This window comes from Podarcis raffonei, chromosome 1, assembly GCF_027172205.1.
Source record: "Podarcis raffonei isolate rPodRaf1 chromosome 1, rPodRaf1.pri, whole genome shotgun sequence".
Lineage (NCBI taxonomy): Eukaryota > Metazoa > Chordata > Lepidosauria > Squamata > Lacertidae > Podarcis > Podarcis raffonei.
In genome coordinates, this window is record NC_070602.1 from 132,458,296 (window position 1) to 132,479,951 (window position 21,656).

The 21,656-nt window shown below is 43.1% G+C and overlaps 1 protein-coding gene across 17 annotated transcripts in view; it reads left to right on the plus strand.

Moving 5' to 3' along the window:
• COL6A3 (collagen type VI alpha 3 chain) overlaps positions 1-21,656 on the plus strand; it is a 110,595-nt gene that overhangs the window by 75,990 nt on the left and 12,949 nt on the right. For 16 of the 17 annotated variants that reach the window (XM_053362632.1, XM_053362656.1, XM_053362638.1 and 13 more), the window contains 14 exons: positions 205-255; positions 1,758-1,793; positions 1,892-1,954; positions 3,037-3,099; positions 5,107-5,139; positions 5,239-5,275; positions 5,374-5,385; positions 5,551-6,044; positions 6,437-6,533; positions 8,345-9,037; positions 10,893-10,986; positions 11,622-11,680; positions 15,302-15,568; positions 16,184-16,267. In XM_053362632.1, coding sequence (XP_053218607.1) covers positions 205-255; positions 1,758-1,793; positions 1,892-1,954; positions 3,037-3,099; positions 5,107-5,139; positions 5,239-5,275; positions 5,374-5,385; positions 5,551-6,044; positions 6,437-6,533; positions 8,345-9,037; positions 10,893-10,986; positions 11,622-11,680; positions 15,302-15,568; positions 16,184-16,267 — 2,083 coding nt within the window. The remainder of the gene's footprint in view (positions 1-204; positions 256-1,757; positions 1,794-1,891; positions 1,955-3,036; positions 3,100-5,106; positions 5,140-5,238; positions 5,276-5,373; positions 5,386-5,550; positions 6,045-6,436; positions 6,534-8,344; positions 9,038-10,892; positions 10,987-11,621; positions 11,681-15,301; positions 15,569-16,183; positions 16,268-21,656) is intronic. The other variant, XM_053362647.1, reaches the window with a different exon arrangement.

Here is a 21,656-nt window from a genome sequence, read left to right on the forward strand (position 1 = left end):
AGGCCAGCGCTGGCAGCTCACAATCCACTTCACAGAGCCTCCGTTTCAACTCTCCCAGTCCTCTTTTTCAAAGAACCCTCTTTGAACACATTAACCTTGGCCTTCTGACATGTTTAATTTTGAGGATCATGTACACTGGCTGAAGAAGGCTCTAAGCTCCAGGATGTGTTGTGCATTCATGTTCTGCACCTTTATGTCTTGTAGGGAGATGATGGACGAGATGGAGTTGGCAGGGCAGGAGCTAAAGGCAGAAAGGTATGTACAGTCCCAGGGCTTGCCTTTATCCGATAGATACATGAAGGGTCCCTAATCCACAAGGCACGTCTTAATGCAAGCTTTGCAGTTGAGTTTGGTGAAAGCAAAATGTGTATCAAGGAGCGCAAGGCCTCTTGCCCCTCCCAGGGTCGCTTGCCTTGTAAAGCAACCCTGCCCATGTCCTCTTCCTGCATGCTTTGCGTGGCACTCCCTATCTCCTGCCCTCAGGGCAGGCGTGACACCACTTCTCTCTTTCTCCAGAACCTACCTTGTCTGCGTGGCCTTTGGCTAACCCCCTTCATCCCTTTCCTTTCCCTAATAATGTTGTTGTTTAGTCGTGCCCAACTTTTCATGACCCCATGGACCAGAGCACGCCAGACACTCTTCCACTGCCTCCCGCAGCTTGGTCAAACTCATGCTGGTAGCTTCAAGAACACTGTCCAACCATCTCATCCTCTGTCGTCTCCTTCTCCTTGTGCCCTCCATCTTTCCCAACATCAGGGTCTTTTCCAGGGAGTCTTCTCTTCTCATGAGGTGGCCAAAGTATTGGAGCCTCAGCTTCACGATCTGTCCTTCCAGTGAGCACTCAGGGCTGATTTCCTTCAGAATGGATAGGTAGATCTTTTTGCAGTCCATGGGACTCTCAAGAGTCTCCTCCAACACCATAGTTCAATCAGCCTTCTTTATGGTCCAGTTCTCACTTCCATACATCACTACTGGGAAAACCATAGCTTTAACTATACGGACCTTTGTTGGCAAGGTAATGTCTCTGCTTTTTAAGATGCTGTCTAGGTGGTCACACACAAATCTTTGGGGAGGGATTTGCCTGTTTTCACCTGTGAAACACTGCAACGTTTCAAGTACACTGCGAGTACTCTACAAGAATACACCCTGGTGGTATTGTATGAATCATAATAAAAAAAAAATCTTGATAATGTTAGTCTTCACAGCTGTTGTGCTTAATTAGCAAAAATGATTTTATAAACAGGATGACTGAGAAATAAAATGGATGATAAAAGCCAAGACTAACAAGTTCAAACCAGAGCACAATGTACAAAGTTATCTGAAGTATGCATATACAGAACTAGACTCCAATGAAACTATTATTACTTAGAAAAGAAACCCTAGAGCCATTGAAAGCAGCACATGACATTAGGAAGGGGTTCCTTGGGACACTTCCACACCAGCCAATTACTTCCCATTTTCAGCGTCTCAGGCATTCATGGGGGTGGGGAGCGTCCAGGCAACATCAGGCTTAGGTTGCATGAATCCCCCCCCCCATGTTAATTTGCCCTTACAGCGGGTTGGGAACACGATTTCAAAGCAGAATTGATGGAAGTGGTTTGTTTCTGCTGAGTGGCATGGCATGCCTGTTGGGTGCCTCCTCAGGTCTGGTTTGGCACAGCTGAGAACATCTGAGCCCTTTTATTTCTGGGAACAGACAAGGGAAGAGTCGCTGCCTTTGCTTCATTGAACCCACAATCTGTTTCTTATTTCCACAGGGAGAGCCTGGTTTCCCAGGATATCCAGGAATAAGGGTACTTACACAAATTTTAATTATGTTCCTTACGCTAAAATACAGTAGCTCATGAGTGACATGTGCCAGAGAGATAATGCTTTGCTCTATTTTAAACAGGGTGCGCCTGGAGATAATGGTGGCGTTGGAGATCCTGGCCCCAAAGGAAGCAGAGGTCTCAGGGTAATGTTGCTTCCTGTGTTTGATAGTGGAAGATTAAGCTGAGAGCCTGCTTGGTTCATGTTCTTCTACAAATCATTTTCTTTATTCCCAGTTTCATCCTGTTGCAACTACTTACATAGTTGTATTCAGTGCCTTTTTTGGGTAGAAAAAGAAGTCCCAGTACTCATATATTCATAAAAGTGCCGTAGGTGCCAGCACAAAATTGGTCTCAGACCGTCAGTTCCATGATCAGTTCCAAGGCAAAGATCAGCTTCCACTTCCAGCTTACTAGAGAAGAGATCTCTAATAAACTCTGAGTGGGCCAACTGCAGCCAACCATAAACACATCATAGACTCAAATGTGACCTGCTTGTGGAAGGTGCTTTCTGTTCACAGTAGTGCTGTTTTACAGCTCATGCTAGAGCATAAATCTAAATAAGTGTTCACGTACTTGTGCAAAAACTTGTGCAAGCTGTATTCGAAGCTGTATTCGAAGCTACCTGGTATTGCACTGCAGAAACATTTGCAAGTACTACTGGCTGTTTCTTTTTCACACACTATTTATGGATCCAACCTATGCTGCACAAACACACAGGAATCTGCATAGTGTACATGAACAAAAATGTTATTTAAACCATTTATATGCTTTTTTTGCCAACTGGTCCTCAAGGCAGCTTACAACACTTGCTTAAAATAAAAATCATTTCAGCATAAGTAAATTCAAATCATCAGGTAATAAAAGAGCCCCTACAACAGTTAACTAGTATAAACTTCCAAATGAAATTAAATGCTCTCAAATGTTTGGGTAACTTCTTGGAAAGCGGATTTCTGTTGAACGTCCGGTGGGGGGGGGGTGAGGAATTTCAGAACCCTCACGGCCTCCTCCCTCTCTCTCAGCAAGTGCTGGGAAGTCAGGGCAGCCCCACGGACCAGGGCAGGAATAATGGAGAGGGGAGGGTCTGCAGGTAGGCCAGGTAGAACCATGCTGGCTCTGTTTGCATTAATGCGAACCTCTCCAGGTAAACAACCCAATTAACTTAAAAGGTCAGATGTGTTGGATTTGGATCAAGCACATTTACTCTTGTTTGCCTTTTCCTGTTTAGGGAAGTGCAGGGGCACCTGGCGTAAGAGGCCAACAAGGAGAGAATGGATATCCCGGGCCAGAGGTAAGTTTGCAATACACACATTACTGGTCTGACATGTTGATTTTGCTGAAGAGTCTAGAATACTTTTACATTTCTTTCTATACTGAGTTTACTATTAAACTCCCATACCATATTTCATCTCTGTTAATCTAGTAGAATGATTCCGAGTCGTCTTGACTAAACCTTTATTTCTTGTATTTCTTTCTTTTTATACCCCGCCTTTTCCCCTGACGGGACTCAAGACAGCATACAAATAAAATTAAGAACCGCTAAAAACAGGAAAAACTGTGCGATTGTTTGTGAGAGATTAAGGAATTATAAAGAAGAAATTGTTATTTTTATATGCTTGCTCTGAACATTTCTAGCTTACTTGTATTGCTTGAAAGTCTTATTTTTATTATTTATTTTACTATTTATTAAATTTGCATACTGCCCTATACCTGAAAGTCTTAGGGTGGTTCACAGGATAAAATCACAACATAAAAACATACGTGCATAGTTTAAAGAAAGTTCCAAGAAGAAATGATAATACAGTGAGGGAACTGGCTCTTGCCAGCTGATGTGAACATCACTCCTATGACCCTTACAACTGAATATTAATTTATACATCTTTTAGTAAAACAATAGCTGAAGATGTTAATCAATGCTTTTCTAATCTGAAATGAGACTGGAAGATGCAAAATAATCTAAAAATTAAACACCCAAATTGACAATTTTAAGTTATCAGTTTCCAAACTTGGACCGTTAAAGTTTGAACTCCAATTTTGAATTCTGAGGCAGAGGTTTCTGTTTCCGTGTGCATTTCAGGCTTTGCTTGTGATATCTCTGGGCTTGAGTCATCCACCCGCATGCCAGCCACACTTGTGCCATTTTGATAAGCGATTATTATATAAACTATTCAACTCCTGCTTGCTAATAATGAAAAAAGCAGTGAACAGCAGCAAAGAACCTCCTCTCAGTTCATTGGAATATAAGAAGAGCCCTGCTGGGTGAGACCAAAGGCCATAAATTATTTCCTTCTCCACCAGAGGCGCCAACTTCCGCAGGAGAAGGGGGCCATCACGGGGTGCATGATGTGACCCACACGGCTTCAGGGTGTGGGTGGAGCCAAAAGCTGTGGCTCCTCCTCCTCCGGGAGCTACTTTCCTGCTCCTTCCACTCTGTGGCCACTGAAGCCTCGCTCAGCTCCATGCTTGGCCTCTTCCTCTTTGAACATTTTCCTTTGAACCAACCTCCTCCCTGAAAATATGGGGGGGGGGGGCAAAAGGGTTTGGCCCCTCAGAGATTGAAGCCGTTTTCCACCCTCCACCATCTTGAGTAACAAAGAGAGCTCCGGAATTATTTCCCCCTTAATTTCCCTGGTTTCTTCCTGCTCCTTTCAGGATCTAGGCTTAATTTTCCCCAAGGTAACCCTCCTGTGACCTTTTGGGCCTCCTGGTCAGAACAGCCTCTGAAACCAGAGACAGCTGTTTTACAAAAAGAGTGGAAGAATTACGCCACTCCTTGCAGCGCCAACCTTATGCCTGCGGGATTTGGGGACAGCATAGAATGCGCCAAGGACTTGACTGAGGCTTGATGGTATAACCCAATCAGTAGAAAGGCAGGCGAAGCACCCTTCTAAACATTTCATGGATAAGGCCCTCAAAATAGTGGTACTCAGATTTTTCGCTAAGAAGATCTCCCAATGAAACTTTGGCTTGAATTCAAGGCACACAGTTATCTGGAAGAATGCACACAAAACACACACACAAACTTTTTATATTTTTTATTAATTTTCAAATATAAAAGTGATGCAGGATTCTGCAAAATACAATGTCAACAAACAGGATCTGATGACAATAAATTGTAATTTGCTTCCTTCCTATTCCATTCCCTGGCAAGACTCTTCTGACTCCCCCCCCACACACACACCCTTTGCCCTCCTCCCTGACTACTCAGTTGACTGAAATCTGTCAAGCTCCTATCAGACAAGCACTCTGAAACCCAAGTCCTGCAATTACAGTTGCATTTTAAAATCCTTTCTTTCAGGGACTCAAGGGTGACAGAGGAGAAGCAAGAGACGTAAGTCATCTTCTCATTCCGTAATTTTTTGTGCTGGTACCAAACTTCTTGTATTTCTTCATCTTTTTTTCACCGTTTGCCTTTCCTTTTCCTTTAAAGCAATGCACCCTTGTACGCAACATCAAAGATAAATGCCGTAAGTCCATTTCTTTTGCCTCTAATGCTTAGTTTGCTTTGGAGTAGACTATGAAGTCATTGACTTTCTTTCTTTTTCTTTCTTTCTGTTATTCACAGCCTGCTGTTATGGTAAGTCCATATTAGATTCCTCAGTTTCTGGCACCAGAAATGGATGCAAGCTGTGGCTTCAAAGGAACGGACTGGTTTGTAGTTGCAGAATATGTCCCTTGCTATTTTGGAAGCAAATGTGTTTGATCATATTCCTTTCTTGCTTAATGTATCCACTACCTGCAGGTCCCAGGGAATGTCCAGTTTACCCCACAGAACTGGCATTTGCTATAGACACCGCCACTGGGGGAAGTGCAGACATTTTCAACAGAACGAAGCAAGCAGTGTTGACAATTGTCAACAACCTCACAATTGCTGAAAGCAACTGTCCCAGGGGTGCCCGGGTTGCGTTAGTTACCTATAACAGCGAAGTCACCACTGAGATCCGTTTTGCTGACTCCCGGAGGAAAGGAAATCTCATCAAACAGATTCAAGAGCTCCAAATGCCACAGACATCAAAACAGCGAAGCTTAGAAACGGTCATGTCTTTTGTGGCCAGGAATACCTTCAAACGTGCCCGCAGTGGGTTCCTCATGCGGAAAGTGGCTGTTTTCTTCAGCAATGGGCCAACAAGAGCATCTGCAGAACTTAACAATGCTATCATGAAATTATATGATGCGGGAGTGGTGCCTGTGTTCCTTACCTCCAGAGAGGACAGACCCCTCATAAATGCACTGCAGGTTTGCATCCCTTCAACTTTTCTTCTCCTCCAGGGGTATTTTGTGGGATTAAGTCACAGCCATTCACCAGGGACTGTGGCCATCAGGCATATTGCCCTCTTTTAAAGCCTTGCAGTTTTTAGAAAAAGAAGTGGCATATGTATTAAAGCATTTATAAATATGAAAAAGAAACGGTTTTCATTTTTATGCACTGTAAAAAAGCATGATTAAACTGACTGCCTGATTTCTAGCTCTCAGCCACCATCTCCTGTGTAGTCTGAAGGCAGGTCTAAAAGGCATAAGCTGCTCAAAGTTTTCAGAAGGCAACCGAATCTTCTGTTTGGCCTCAGCTATTCATGGGCTGTCTACACCAATCAGTGTTTGATGCCTGTTTTCTTTTTTGTCTAAACCAGATCAACAATACTGGTGGGCAAGCCATCGTATTTTCTGGCAACAGGGATCAACTGAACCAAATTATTAGGAGAGTGATATCGTGCCACGTTTGTCTAGGTAAGGTTCTTGGTTTCTTTCCTATCTAATGTACTTTTCAAGGACAGTACAGTTTGCAGCCAGTATTAGGAATTTGCTTTAGCTGCACAGTACAGACAATACGATCTTCTGCCAGCTAGGCAGGGCCTCTTGTCAGGAAAGGCTTTAAACCTTTGTCCCTTGTCTACCACACTGCAGAGCCATTCAAGAACCTGCCACCTTCAAATTTACTTTTGCTACTGAAGTGTAGGTACCTTTACATTGTAGGCCAGGGTCAGGGCCCTGTGCCAATGCAGAACCATCCATTGTAGCTCTGAGCAGCTTCTGGACCCCTGAAACCCATTCCTTGTGAGGTGCCACACCTGTTTGTCTTAGTGAGGTGCAAATATATGCTTATGAGAAGGGTCCACAGGATCTGCTTGGAAGTTGTTGTTTTCCTGGAGGTCTACCAGTTGAAACCAGGTACAGAACTGTAGCTCAGCCAGGCAGAAACAGGCTATTAATTAAAGTAAAGGGTGCTCCTGAGCATATGGTCAGCCAAGAATTCATAGTCAGCAAAAGACCCAAAATCCACACCTGCTTTACCACACCCCTCAAAGTGTTCTTTTCCAGCAACACAATTTAGGAAAGTGGGGCAGCGGAGCTTTTTTGTGTTGCTGTTGTTAAACAAAGTGGGAATCAAAAACCCTTCTGGATCTACTGCGAATAGAGATCTTTCTGTAGATCTCAATCTGCCCACCCCTAATATGAAAGTGTGTTTCAACTGGAAATGTCCACATCACACATTGTTTGTTGCACAATGCACTAATTTTATAGTGATTTTATTCTGAATATTATATCTAACTGAAAGAGCACTTTTTGTTTGCAAAGCCCCTTATTGTGGAAATGTGCTAAGTTGTTTTCAGGTTTCTGGGCCATTAAATTAGTGCCATACAGATAAAGGTAAAAAGCCCTATCTTGCCCAAACCTCTGGAGGCAGTCACAGTTTATATGCCATGACTGATAAAAGGTAAAGGACCCCTGGACAGTTAAGACCAGTCAAAGGTGACTATGGGGTTGCGGCGCCCATCTTGCTTTCAGGCCGAGGGAGCCACCGTTTCTCCACAGACAGCTTTCCGGGTTATGTGGCCAGCATGACTAAACCGCTTCTGGCGCAACAGAACACTTTGACGGATGCCAGAGCACACGGAAAGGCTGTTTACCTTCCTGCCACAGTGGTACCTATTTATCTGCTTGCACTAGTGTGCTTTCGAACTGCTAGGTTGGCAGGAGCTGGGACAGAACAATGGGAATTCACCCCATTGCAAGAATTCAAACTGCCAGCCTTATAATTGGCAAGCCCAAGAGGTTCAGTGGTTTAGACCACAGCTCCACCCACATCCCATGCAGAAGAACCATTGGTGGTCCTGCCATCTTTCTGCTCACAGCAGTGCTGATTAAGTCCCTTCATTCTACCCTGTGATGCTTAGCCCCTGAAGGGGTCCTGCAGTTATAAACTGAAGTCTAAAAACTGGCTTCACTTAGCCAGTGCAGCAATGCCATGACTTCATGGACAGCTGTCCAGTTCACTGGTAGTAATTGCAGCATTTTGCTGGGGAGAGAATCAACAGACCTGTCACATGTTTGTCTTTTGCCAAACTGTACACACATTTTGAGGGAATTTTAAAACCATTTGCTTTCTCTTGAAATTCTCAAAATTATTTGGGAGCTACCAGAAGCTGTGATTCTGATGCAATATGCCAATTCAGGTCCCTACACCCTCTTGTTACTGTGATGCTGAAGGATGTTGATTTCAGATATTTGAGTTAACTGTGATATGTTTATTCCTTTAGATGTATGTGATCCTGATTCTAGCTGTGGTCCCACAAGACCTTTTACCAGAGACAGGCGGGCTGCTCCTACAGATGTTGACATTGATATAGCATTCATTCTAGATAGCTCTGAAAGCACCACGCATCTGCAATTCAGAGAGATGAAGAACTACATTTCATATGTAGTAAGCCAGCTGGAAACAAGCTCTGACCCCAAGGTATCCCGGCACCATGCCAGGGTGGCCGTCATCCAACATGCTCCCTATGAGTTTGAATCAAACTCAAGTACATCTCCCGTCCAGGTGGAGTTGTCCCTGACAGATTATGGATCCAAAGACAAGCTGATGGATTTCATTAGCAACCAAATGGCACAGCTGTATGGCACACGGGCTGCGGCGAGTGCAATTGAATATACAACAAAGCACATCTTTGAGAGTGCGCCAAATCCTAGAGATCTCAAAGTCATAGTCTTGATGATGACTGGAGAGATTAAAAGCAAAGAACTCGAACACCTTCAGAGAGTTATTGTAGAAGCTAAATGCAAAGGATACTTCTTTGTCATTTTGGGCATTGGCAGGAAAGTGAACATCAAGAGCATCTACGGTTTGGCAAGTGAGCCCAACGACGTCTTCTTCAAATATGTCGATAAGCCCTCTGAGCTCCATGAAGAGGCTTTGCTGCGCTTTGGGAACCTCTTGCCGTCTTTTATTAGCAGTAAGTATATGCAGTGGCACAGCAGTGGGAAATTTGATGCTGATCATGAAATGTGCAAGGGGAGGTGGGGGGTGAAGTGTGCATTGCTCCCCCCCATGGACATTTGAGCCAGGTGGAAGGGGCACTGATGTTCTGGTGCCAAGTACTTCAGACTCGGGGCAGTATACTTCATTTGTGGAACAAGAAGAAGAAGATGATGCACTTTCCCTCAGTGCAGGACCTAAGACAGCCCATGACATGCATTAAAAACAGATACAGCATGCGTACACACACACACACACACACACACACACACACACACCAATCAGGTATAAATATTTTTAAAGGTTGCCTTCTTAAAAGTGACACTGAACCAAAACAAGTTGAAACCATTTAAAACATTGAAGAAGAAAATATACAACGCCCACCATTCAAAGACCCAGTCGCAACAGCCAGTTAGTTCCAGAGTCTGGGAGCAGCCACCAAGAAGGCCCTCTTGTGCCTGTGGGGATGGTGGGGCCAAGAGAGAGGCTGCCCCTGAAAACCTAAAAGCCAGGCAGGCTCATATTGTGAGAGACAGTCCTTCAGAAAGCCTGGACCCCAACTGGGCTTTATAGGTCATAACTAGGATATGAAGCAGCTCCCACATGGCTCTAGTAAACCCTCCCCTCAGAGTCGCTGCTGCTCTCCCACAAAAGCGCCAACTCAGCTGTGCCCCATCAGCTGCCATTCCTGCAGCTTCCTAGCCACTGATCTTTCACCAAGTGCACATTTGCTCTCCAAAGGGGCTGGAAGAGAGTTATATGCCAGGCCCTGAGGAGGCATGGGGTCAAGAGGTGGAGGGCCTCAGCTGCAATGCAAGGTCCCCTCTGAGTTGCAGCACACATGGCAGAGCAGCAGTAGCGCATCAAGCACACAGTTGGGGGCGGAGCGATGCTGGGCCCAAGGGACCTCCTCTATACCAAGCTCTCTCTAGCTTAGCGTTCAGGTCTGCAGTCCTAAAGAAGAGTGTTTTAAGACAGATTTTAAAACATGCCGTTGGCAGGCATGTAGCTTTACCAGAAAACTCATACCTTGCATGAATATTATGTGAAGTTTTTCTCCTTCTGCTAAGAAACAGTGGTACTGTTCAGGCTTGGCTGCCATATAATCCAGGCTACACAGGGACTACTGATTTTAAGACCCCAAACAGATGGGTCTGCTGAACCAAATGCATAAAAGATCATATACTGTATAAAGTTTTCCCACAGAAAACTGGATTCTGTGATTCTAAAATCCAAGGGAGATGTGCATTTCTCTTAAGAGATTCCTCAATTTCTGTTCTAGACTCTAGTAATTACTGGTAAAGTTGAAATCATAAACACTTTTTGTGGAAAGTCATCTTGTGTCTATTTAGGATCACAGCTTTATAGTCCTCCTTTCAGTTGTCAACAATTTCCAGCTTTCTGTTGCAGACCTAAAACTCTTTGAACCCTAATTTGGTAAAATCTCTTGTTTCTTCCCCTTTTTTTTAGGTCAACCGATAAGATATTTAAGTCTAAAGCATAGTCTCTCTCATTATAGCTAAAGAAAAACTTCCTTTAGTTGCTGGCAGAATTACAGTCTCCACATATTTTTCTTATATCATAATTAGAAGCAGCAGAATGGAGAGCTGTGTTTTATTACTTGCAAGACTGAAACCATTTTTCATTGGGAAGAAAGGAAGAAGAGATTATGCAAATTACTATTTTTCCATGTATATAATAAATGCTAAGTATTAAAATGCTTAGATATGGCCCCTATCATACTTACTAGACTACTTTTATTATGGTTTAAATTGAAATAGTATGTTTGGCCAGGGAGAATGGCTTTGTTGAAATTCTGCTTGTATTTTTAGGTGAAAATGCCTTTTACCTGTCTCCAGACATCAGGAAACAATGTGATTGGTTTCAAGGTGATCAGCCAGTCAAAAAATTTGGCCAGAAAGAAATGTAAGTCTAATGAGTTTTTAGTATTCTGAATAGAAGGAAAAGGCAGATGATTGAACAGTCGCAGCTTATTCCCAAAATCAGATGAAGTACATGTTTTTTGCCAGCAGTATGCATGTTTTCTGTTTCTGACAAATACACTTTTAGGATGAATTAATTCTCTTTCCTGTATAAGAGTGTGAGGCACACAGTGAGAAAAGGGATGTTTTGTATGTTTCACTTTCCAAGGTTTTAGCTCCAGTACCTCTCGTTTGGGGGATTTTTGCTGGCTTGTTTGGAGGAGATAAGCCTGCATGCCAATCTGCAAAGCTAACATTGAGATCTACTGAAGGCTTATCTTGACAGTGGGTGTAGAAAAGATAATGAACAAGGGATTATTTTTACAGTTATTCTTCCCAGTCTCCTGCATGGGGAAATGTGCTCCAGATTCTAAAAATTGATATTGGAAGGTGCCTCATTCTGAGAAATTCCATGTAGCAATCTATTTAGTCTGTTCCTCTGGGAAGCACACTGGATCATGGCAACATCATTAAATTTAAGATTAAATGGATCAGGAAACTTTATAAGAACTTTAAAGCACTTTGCTCATAGGGGAGAATATACACATATCCATAACTAATTTTTGTTTCTTCAATTAGAAACATTCCAAATAATGTTACCTCTACACCTACTACTACAACAAAAGAAAAACTGGAAGGTATGTACAGTATCTCCCGTTTACCAAATGTCTTTAGCATATTTTATTCTTAGGATATTTGATCCTTACATGTTGCAGTTAAGGACCACCGCTTTTCTTTGGTAAAGGACAAACTACACATTGTACACAAATGCACAAATGTGTTTGGCTTTTTGAAACAAAGGAAAGGAAAAGGAGCTGCAGGAGGCTGCAGTCTTGAGTGGAGGAGCCGCAAAGGCAAGTGGGGCATATTTGTTCTCTAGAGCAGGGTTTTCCATCATCCCTGACCACTGGTCTTGCTAGCTAGGGATGATGGGAGTTGTAGTCCAAAAACAGCAGTTGGGAACAGAAAAACAGATGCTGTGGGAAAGTTAAGCACCTTTCTCTCTGCAGCTCCTCCAGTCACAATTACAGTCAAGCAATGCAACTGTTCAATAATGAGACAAAACAGAAACCACTGAGTTGTATCTAACACTGCTGTCTTGTTCGCACTGCTGTCTTGTTCGCACAAGCACAAGGACTTCTGCTTGGGCAGCAGAACTTTCCCTTGCTCTCCTCTTCCTGCACAGCCTGCAAATTCTAGGAGTTCCCCCAACCCTCAAGAGCAGACTGGAGGGCCATGGAGAGGGGAGAGGGAGGGGAAGTTTTGTTAGACAAGTGGTAGTTCTTGCACAAATGGAAGAAGTTTGGTGAATGCAAGCCACTGGGGTTTTGTTACAGGCACCTGTAGTTAAAGTGTAGTTTGCTGCTAGGTTAGCTTAGTTTTAACTGAAGCCTCATCCCATATACTCCAACCCAAAATCTGACCTTTCGTTGAAATTCTGTTGAAAATTTTTCCTTGAAAAATTAAATGATCAGAACATTTTGCCCTTATGGAGTTCTTCTGACGAAATTCCATGTGATGTTTGTGTAAATAAATCACTCATTGAGCTGAATGACATCCATGATGCAGTCAAGAACATTGAATTTCTTAGCTGTATGCTGGGTTGGTTTTATGCCCATTGTTTTCCACTGTATTACACTTCTTTGGTTAATCTCACAGCCAAGTCATCCCATTTCAATCATCTGACTGGGAACATTGTCATTTGGACCAAATAAGTCAATACCGCTTCCAAAACACATTGTCTCCGTGTGTTGCAATGCATATTGTAAAATATTCATACCATATGCTGTTAGCATGAGAGCTCACAAATCATTATTGTCCACATAAACAGATTAATGAAAGTCAAGTGGCACATATATGTTAAATTGTTAGAAAGAATAATCTTGGTAGAGGAAGATAAATAACTTCATCTTCCATCAATATACACAATGTGGATAGATTTAAATGTTTTGTGTAGATTTTAATGTGTGTGTGTATGTTAAATAAATAAATATTTTGTGGAGATTGATTAAAAAATCAGTCCTATACTCAGATTAATGCTGTTGTATCCTCTACCAAATTCTTCTTTCTAGTAATTTAAACATGCATGTGTCATCTGACTTTTATTAACTTGTTTCCATGGACCATAACAAATCAGGAGATCTCTTGTTCTATATGGGTTGTTTTTCAGCCTGAAGACTAATAAAATAAAATCCAAAAAACCCACTATGCAGTAGACTTTCATTTTTTAAAAAAAGCATGGAGCAGTAAGATCTTTATAATACAGTGGATCATTCAAACAAGTTCATTAGAATAAATTTCACTAACAAGTGAAGATAGAGAGGAGTCATTTCAAAACTACCGTCTTCAACAGGGGTCTCACCAGTCGCACCACAAGTCTTCATCAGTGGGACGTTTCACATTCTGCAGACTTCCTAAGCAAGCAGGCAGGCAAGCAAAATTAATATCTACAACATTGGTGCAAAACTAAAACCTAAGTTGTACAAGCAGCAGATGAGCTAGTATGATAGCCTGCTTCTAGGCTGCATCAGTGTTGACTGGAATTCTCCTGCGTAATTCCCTGCCCATACAAAACCAGAGTATCAGAGAGAAGTGTTCTATCTCAGCCCTCTCGTTGACATGCTCTTTTACTTGAGGTGGTTAATGTGATAGAGCTCAGACACAGGTTGGGCCCTCAGCTGTTCTTTATGAGAACTGGGCCTAAATAGACATAAAAGCCCCAAATACCCACTTACAGAAATAATAATAATAATAATAATAATAATAATAATTTGTACCCCGCCCATCTGGCTGGGTTTCCCCAGCCACTCTGGGTGGCTTCCAACAAAGACCAAAAATACACTAAGATGTCACACATTAAAAACTTCCCTGAACAGGGCTGTCTTCAGATGTCTTCTAAATGTCAGGTATTTGTTTATCTTTTTGACATATGATGGGAGGGCGTTCCACAGGGCGGGCACCACTACCGAGAAGGCCCTCTGCCTGGTTCCCTGTAGCTTTGCTTCACACAATGAGGGAACCGCCAGAAGGCCCTTGGCGCTGGACCTCAGTGTCCGGGCTGAATGATTGGGGTGGAGACGCTCCTTCAGGTCTACTGGGCAGAGGCCATTTAGGGCTTTAAAGGTCAACACCAACACTTTGAATATCCCCAGTTGGCACACTACATATGTTAAACACAGCTTTCCACACTTTTCATGTTGGTGACACACTTTTTAGGCATGCATCATTTCACGACACATTAATTCAATTTGACTAGCAAAATGGAGGTTAAATTAATCCCTTTCCAATCCCTACACACTGCAGCTGACACACTAACATCTCATGACACACAATTTGGAAAGCTCCTGTGTTCTACTGCTGAACAGCTCTTACCGTCAAAGTTTTTCCAAATGTTTAGTCGGAATCACCTTTCTTGCAACTTGAAGCCATTGGTTTGAGTCCTACCCTCCAGAGCAACCTCTCGTGAGAGTCTGTTCCACTGCCGAACAGCTCTTACTGTCAGAAAGTTCTTCCTGATGTTTAGTTGGAATCTCCCTTCTTGTAACTTGAAGCCATGGGTTCGAGTTTTACCCTCCACAGCAGGAGAAAACAATCATGCTCCCTCCTCCATGTAACAGCCCTTGAGATATTTGAAGATGGCTATCCTATCTCCTCTCAGTCTCCTCTTTTCCAGGCTAAACATACCCAGCTCCTTCAAGCTCTCCTCATAAAACCTGGTTTCCAGACCCTTGATCCTTTTGGTTGCCCTCCTCTGCACACAATACAGCTTGTCAACATCCTTCTTAATTTGCGGTGCCCAGAACTAGACACAGCATTCCAGGTTTGGTCTGACTGAGGCAGAAGAGAGTGGGACTATTGCTTCCCTTGATCTGGACACTAAATCAATTTTCACTGGCCTGTTTTTAAAGGGCTGCCCCTCTTAGGGGTTTCTAACTAGATTTTTTGGCTTCTGCAAACCTTGCCCAAGTCTGCTGAGACCTCCCTTGATGGTGCCATTTTCACTACACGAGTACTGGTAGCTGTCTTTGAACATTGGAAATAGAGGGGATAATTGACCATCCAGGTTAAGTGCCAGCTCATAAGTGGCAATTGGAGTTGTTTTGAAATTAAATCAGCCATACAAAGGGAATGCTATATTTGGGGTGCACTTATTTGAGGTCTCTTGTGTTTTTATGGATGAACTCTTTCTCTGTTCTTTTAAAAATGCAGTTTACTTGCTTTCTTCTTTGAAGCCTTATGCCAGCTTCTGTTTTTGACAGTGGTTAAGCACACAGGTGAAGTCCAAATAACTGATATCACAGAAAACAGCGCTAAACTGCACTGGGTGAACCCTGAACCTCAACATGTCTTTGTCTATGACATCACAATCACCTCCGCACATGACCACTCTCTAGTCCTGAAGCTCAATTTAACTGGCACTGAACGGGTCATTGGAGGCCTCAGGAGTGGGCAGAAATACAATGTCTTTGTGACTGGCTTCCACAATGCACAGGCCAAAGCAACCTACAAAGGAACATTTAGCACAAGTAAGTTTGCCTTGTTTCTTGGGATTGAATTCACTCGTTTTCAGATGTTATAAATATTAAGAACAGGGAGGAAATTAACATTGAATTAATAATGTTGACTCATGCTCAGACAATGCACAAAAATTGGCATTCTAGAAGCTGAAAATGTTGATGAATGGCTGTGAATTTTTTCTTTGTAAAGGCTTCAGTTTTCCAAAAGCAAGTGAACTGGATCTGATTATTTCTAGCACTTCAGGGTAACAATTGTCTCCTGAAGAGAACTAGATTGGAAAATATTGACTGGGGGGAGGGGTTTAGCTGCTGGAGAAATTCATCTATATAGTCAGTAAATCAAACATCTGTTACTAATGTCCCCAGTGGAAACCAATACTCATTTCAAAATCTTGTGCTTCATGTTGAATGATGTCCCAACTGTTATTTACCAAGCTTAATTCAGTGGTTTGTAAAAAGAGATCTCTTCTTCCTCTGTTAAAAAATGACACCTCTAGTTCCCAGCTAGAGATTTATGTGGGTGACTTTGATATAAATGGAAATGTACACAAGGTGTTGCTTAGGAGGTTACTATGAGGTACTCCACCCCTCACACGCTGCAATTTCTTTGCGTTCCCTTTGCAGAGAGTATGCCATTGCCCAAGTTACCTGCAGCAGCTGTAGCCAATCTGATGGTGAACACTGACCCATTGGAAGGACCGGAAACAGGTGGGTCCAGGGCTCCTGAGGTATCAAAGTGGTGTCCCGTTTTTAGCTGGGCTCCCTGACAGATTTTTCTTTTAAAGTAAAGGACACTTATGTGGCATGTTTTCTGAAATAGGGACAAATAATTTCTGTAAAGAGGAAGCACATAAAAGAGGCACATAATTTTTCATAGCACCTTGATGTTCCCAAATAAGAGGCAAATGTTTAAATTAAAGGGAGCCCATTAACATATGGAGCACCCGGCTTTCATAATCATATGCTAGGGAAAGCTGACAAGTAGTGTCATTATAATTGATGCTCAATGATGCTTCGTCAACCAAGCCAAGAATGTAGAACGTATTAATTTTGTAAAGAGGAGGGGGGAAGTGGGCTTTGCAGAAAAGCAGTACAATTCAGCAGGTGTTTCAGATGTTCAAAGAAAAGCCAGCAGGGTGCTCGACTGATTCAGTGTAATATGGAAAGCAATGACATGTGCATTTCTTTAGTTGCAAGATGCCTGGCCTTCAAATGAATGTGGCTCTGCCGCTTTGAATATTGCACTGAAAACACAAAGAAAAGGGGAGGCTGCTGATGGAGTAGTCGCTTCAGAGGAAAACACCTGCAATTTGAATATCCATAGTTTCTGTCATGCTAGTGACTGAAACGCACTGTCTGCATCCCTAGAAAAATCACCCAGGAAGAAATGCCAGCAGTTTCAATGTGCACAGTTCATTTCATCCCAGCACTGTGCTGAAATTCTTCTGAGGAGACCTGTGTCCCATTAGACACTCCTTCAGCATTGCACGACTTAATGCTTAATAGTGCATTCCCAGTCTTGTCCTCTTAGAAGTATGGCCCACTGAATTCAGCGGCACTTACTTCTGAGTAGACATGTTTAGGCTTGCATCCTTAGAAGGGCAGCACACTCTGTATCAGAGAATGGATCCCCAGATCCCAGGCCACACAAAACCATGGGTTTTATTCTTTCACTGGTATTGAACAAAGGTGTATTTTTTTTTATCAGTTATCAGTTATCAGCTATCTGCTGGCTAAATTGGATAAAAGGGAAAATACTAGGTAAAATAAAAAAAGAATTCCCTAGATGCCTAGATCTAGGTTTGGGGCAAGTACTCTTTGGTGAGACAGCCCCAGCCGACATTTAAAACGACAAAACACACAGCAAAGCCAAGAGTGGAAATATAGACTGTTAGCTCTCTAACATACCCTGTTCTAAGTTACTTCCAAAGTTGCCCACTTCCCCTTAGCATAGAAAGGGACCAAATGTTTGGGAAGTTAAAAAGGTCAGATTCATGCCCTTTTGCATACAGCAGCAAGAAAAAGCCAGCAGTCTAACTTGGGTTCCAAAATGGTAAATGTTTCTAAATTATTTGTATAGGAACACAAAGATGGCTTGCTTAAGCCACACAGTCTAAGCCTGGAGCATCCAGCTTAGACCTCCTTACTGGGAGGGCTGGCATGATGGGATGGGAGAACAGAGGGCCAGGGGAGATTACTCTATGTTCTTAACCTCTTCATGCATTGTTTGGAGCTTGCGTGTTGAGGTCCCCAATCCACCCCCCCAAAATAACTCACAACGGACACGTAATTTTTTGTTTAAGATTTTTTGGCATGATTTTGGCCACAACTTTATTAAAATACAAACTGTGAGTGGTTGTTTAGGCATTGGTTAAGACTATCTGTCCCCCCGCCTGGGGACAGAACTGACTTCCGGGCACCACCGAAAGACAGTGCGGGGGAAAGCAAGTCGGGGAAGAATTGGAGCTGAGACACAGACCCTCAACTCTCACCCGCCTGCTCCCCGAAGGCTTGCCGGCCCTAGTCCCATTCCAGGGATTGGACGAAAAGATGGCAAGCCCCAGGATTCCTTTAACGGAATTCCCTTTCCGCAGCAACCATGGAGGGGCAGGCCCAGCCTATCCTAACCCCTCCTCCACCAGATTTATAACCAATGCCTAACCACAACCTTACAAGTTGTGACGATTTGCTACGCAGTAGGCAAAAACCACCCAGCCAGCCAATTTGCCAGGTGGAAAAATTCCTACCAGGCCCCTGCTCAAAGGCAGACGACCCCATGACAGGCATAGCAAGGTCAACGCAACAACCCCTTATTCTAGGGCGGGTGGGCGGGTGATCCGTTGCACGCAGCAAAAGAGAAAGTAGAAGGCTGCGTGCAGAGTATTTAAACCTTTTACCCCTCCCACCAAAATTGCAACATAACTTTTCCCCCAGCAACTCGGCAATCCAATCAATGCCCCCTGGCCATCTTGGAGAACTTACCCAGCAACAAAGGGGGTGGCTCAGTAGACCCCACCGCAACACGTGCTCTCCCTGAAGGAGAACACGCTTTAGCACGTTGGTTGTCAGAGGCTGGATATCCCACATTATCTGCATGCCTTGACAGAAGTTCCCCTCAAAACTCTGACAATCTAATTAACTGAGTAATAAGCAAGCCTCATGGGGTTGGGAAAAATCCCAAAGAAACACCAGATTGCCATGACTTCTCTTCCTTGAGCAGGCAGTGGCTAAGCTTCCCATGTCATGGCCATCATGGAGCCAACAATAAAAAATCACCAAGGGATATTGAAAATATTTATTTTCCTGTGGCTCACTGGAAAGTATTCAGTTATGAAAGTTTGTGTCACATTGTAAGTCCTTGTGCTTGTCTGTTTGCCTTGTCTCAACGCATTAATGGTTTATTATCATTTATAAACCATTAATGAACAATTAACATAGCTTGTACTCAGTGATTAACAATTTTGTGGATGAATAACATTTTTTATAAATGTGTAATTGTTGTGTGTGTGAATGCCAATAGTCTGTTGATCTTTCTGTTTTAATAAGTATAATATAATGCAATTCTCACATAATTATTGGACTGAAACATCTGTTAGAACTTTTGCTGCCTGTTATATGTTAGGCATATATGCTAATCTCATTTGCCTACTCATATTTATTTCTCAAAAAGCAAGATAGAAATAATTGGTAGCAAATCTGCTTGTTTTTCTAAATGTGATGGTAGAGATTATCATGTTGACACCAGCTCTCTGCTCATTATGCATTGGCCACTTGTAACAATAGACATCACTTGTGCCACATAATTGTTTCAAATTCAAAGCCATATAGTTCATAGCTTGGGCTAGGGTTTCCCAAACTTGAGTCTCCAGCTGCTTTTGGATTACAATTCCCATCATCGTTGACCATTGGTCTTGCTAGCTAGGGATGATGGGAGTTGTAGTCCAAAAACAGCTAGAGACCTAAGTTTGGGAAACTGTGGATTAGGCAGTCCAATTTACATTATTTTGTCTGTTGCACATTAAGCAGTTCTTGCCTCAGCTGTCTTATACAAGTTCCTAATTTCCTTGGTCAGTTTTCTTGGATTCAGAACTGAGTGCTTGGTGTTAAATTTTTTGAAGACTACAAGCTGCTATGAAGAACACCTGTAAAAAGAAATTCAGTAGCTTTTCTTCTCATGCACATTGAGTGCTGCATATAACTGTCTTCAAACAAGCTGGCCTGTGTTGAATATGCTGTTCCATATACCTGAACAAAACAAAAAAGGCACCTCTGGAATTCTTAATTGTTTTTGAGAGAGCTGGGCCTTGCTGAAAGCCTGTTTCCTGGATGTTCTGTGGTGATGCTGAGGTTGTATGTTGCTTTTTCTGTTGTTGAAGTCGAGCGCTCCAGGGTGTGGTCCTAGATTCATCTCTTCTGTGTTTTTTCATCTCCCTTCACTTGCATCATTCTATGTCATGTTCACCTTCAGTTTATGTGTATAACTGCACTTGGTCCTTTTTTTGTCACCAATTTCCATCTTGTATGACACACTGAGCAGATTTTTGGAAGGCACTTGTCCTTGTCTAGATGTTTTAACTTTTTATTAACTTATTTGTTTTTGTAAGAGAGCCACAGGACACCTAACAGGTCTATGAGCCACAGTAACACCTCACAAAGTGTATAATAAAGACCCGCAAGCGTAGGAAGGATAATGCAGAATAATATCAGGAATTATCAAATCAACACACTTCTGTCTTCAGAGCCTGCTTTCACACATGAAGCTCTCTTTTTCTTCTTAGCCGGGGTGTAAATTTGATGGAACAGCAGAGTGCTTTTTCCTGTCTTGCTTCCACCTACAGTTACCAGTAGTGCAAGAGTGCTGTCATTATTGTCATGTACAAAAATGCTCATGAGCTTGGATACCTACTGGAAGGTATCTAAGGTGGGCGGTCTATACGTTGAGTCCTTGTGCCCATTACAGGGGTAGTGCAATTGTTTTTTACATATTAAAATAGTGGTATTTTACTGTGGTATTAAGAGGAGGCTTCTATACTGGTCACCAGTATAGATACAGCAGAATATTGTCTGAGCTTAAAGATGAGAGCAACATGGGTGTGCAGAGTTAAAAGAGATGGCCCACGAAAGAGCATAAACAGCAGTAATCGTGCCAGCAAGCCACAATTTTAATAATAATAATAATAATAATAATAATAATAATAATAATAATGTGCCCCAGCCACTCTGAGTGGTATAGTGGTTAAAAGGTAAAGGTACCCCTGCCCGTACGGGCCAGTCTTGACAGACTCTAGGGTTGTGCGCCCATCTCACTCAAGAGGCCGGGGGCCAGCGCTGTCCGCAGACACTTCCGGGTCACGTGGCCAGCGTGACAAAGCTGCATCTGGCGAGCCAGCGCAGCACACGGAAACGCCGTTTACCTTCCCGCTAGTAAGCGGTCCCTATTTATCTACTTGCACCCGGGGGTGCTTTCGAACTGCTAGGTTGGCAGGCGCTGGGACCGAGCGATGGGAGCGCACCCCGCCGCGGGGATTCGAACCGCCGACCTTTCGATCGGCAAGCCCTAGGCGCTGAGGCTTTTACCCACAGCGCCACCCGCGTCCCTGGTATAGTGGTTAGCCTCAAACAAAAGAGCAGATTTCCACTCCAAGGAGCTTGCAGTCTCAAGTTTAAGACAGGAGAGCATAAGGAGAGGGAAGGGAAGCCATGACTCACAGTAAAGGCAATGAGGTTCATGGAATGAAAAACCTCAAGCCCAAATGGGTGGCCTATAATATATTGGCCCCTACTGAAGTGCCCAACTTTACCCTTTTTCCCCGTGCTCATAAGTGCCCTTGTCCAAGCGGCCCCAGCCTGGCTCAAAGCCTCCTTCTGCTCCCTGCTCTTCGCTTCCCATGTTGCCATGTGCCAAGCAGAGCCTGGCAGCAGTAGATGCCCCAAGCTAAGAAGCCTTTTGGGGAGAAGGTAGTCATGGAGGTTGAAATATACTTCAGGGTTTGATTCTTTCTCAAAAGAAAGCATGGTTATAGCAAGAAATAAGTTCCTCCCTAATGTGTGAATCTATCCTCAACTGGTCAGTTGTGCTGTGGTGCTGTGTCCACTA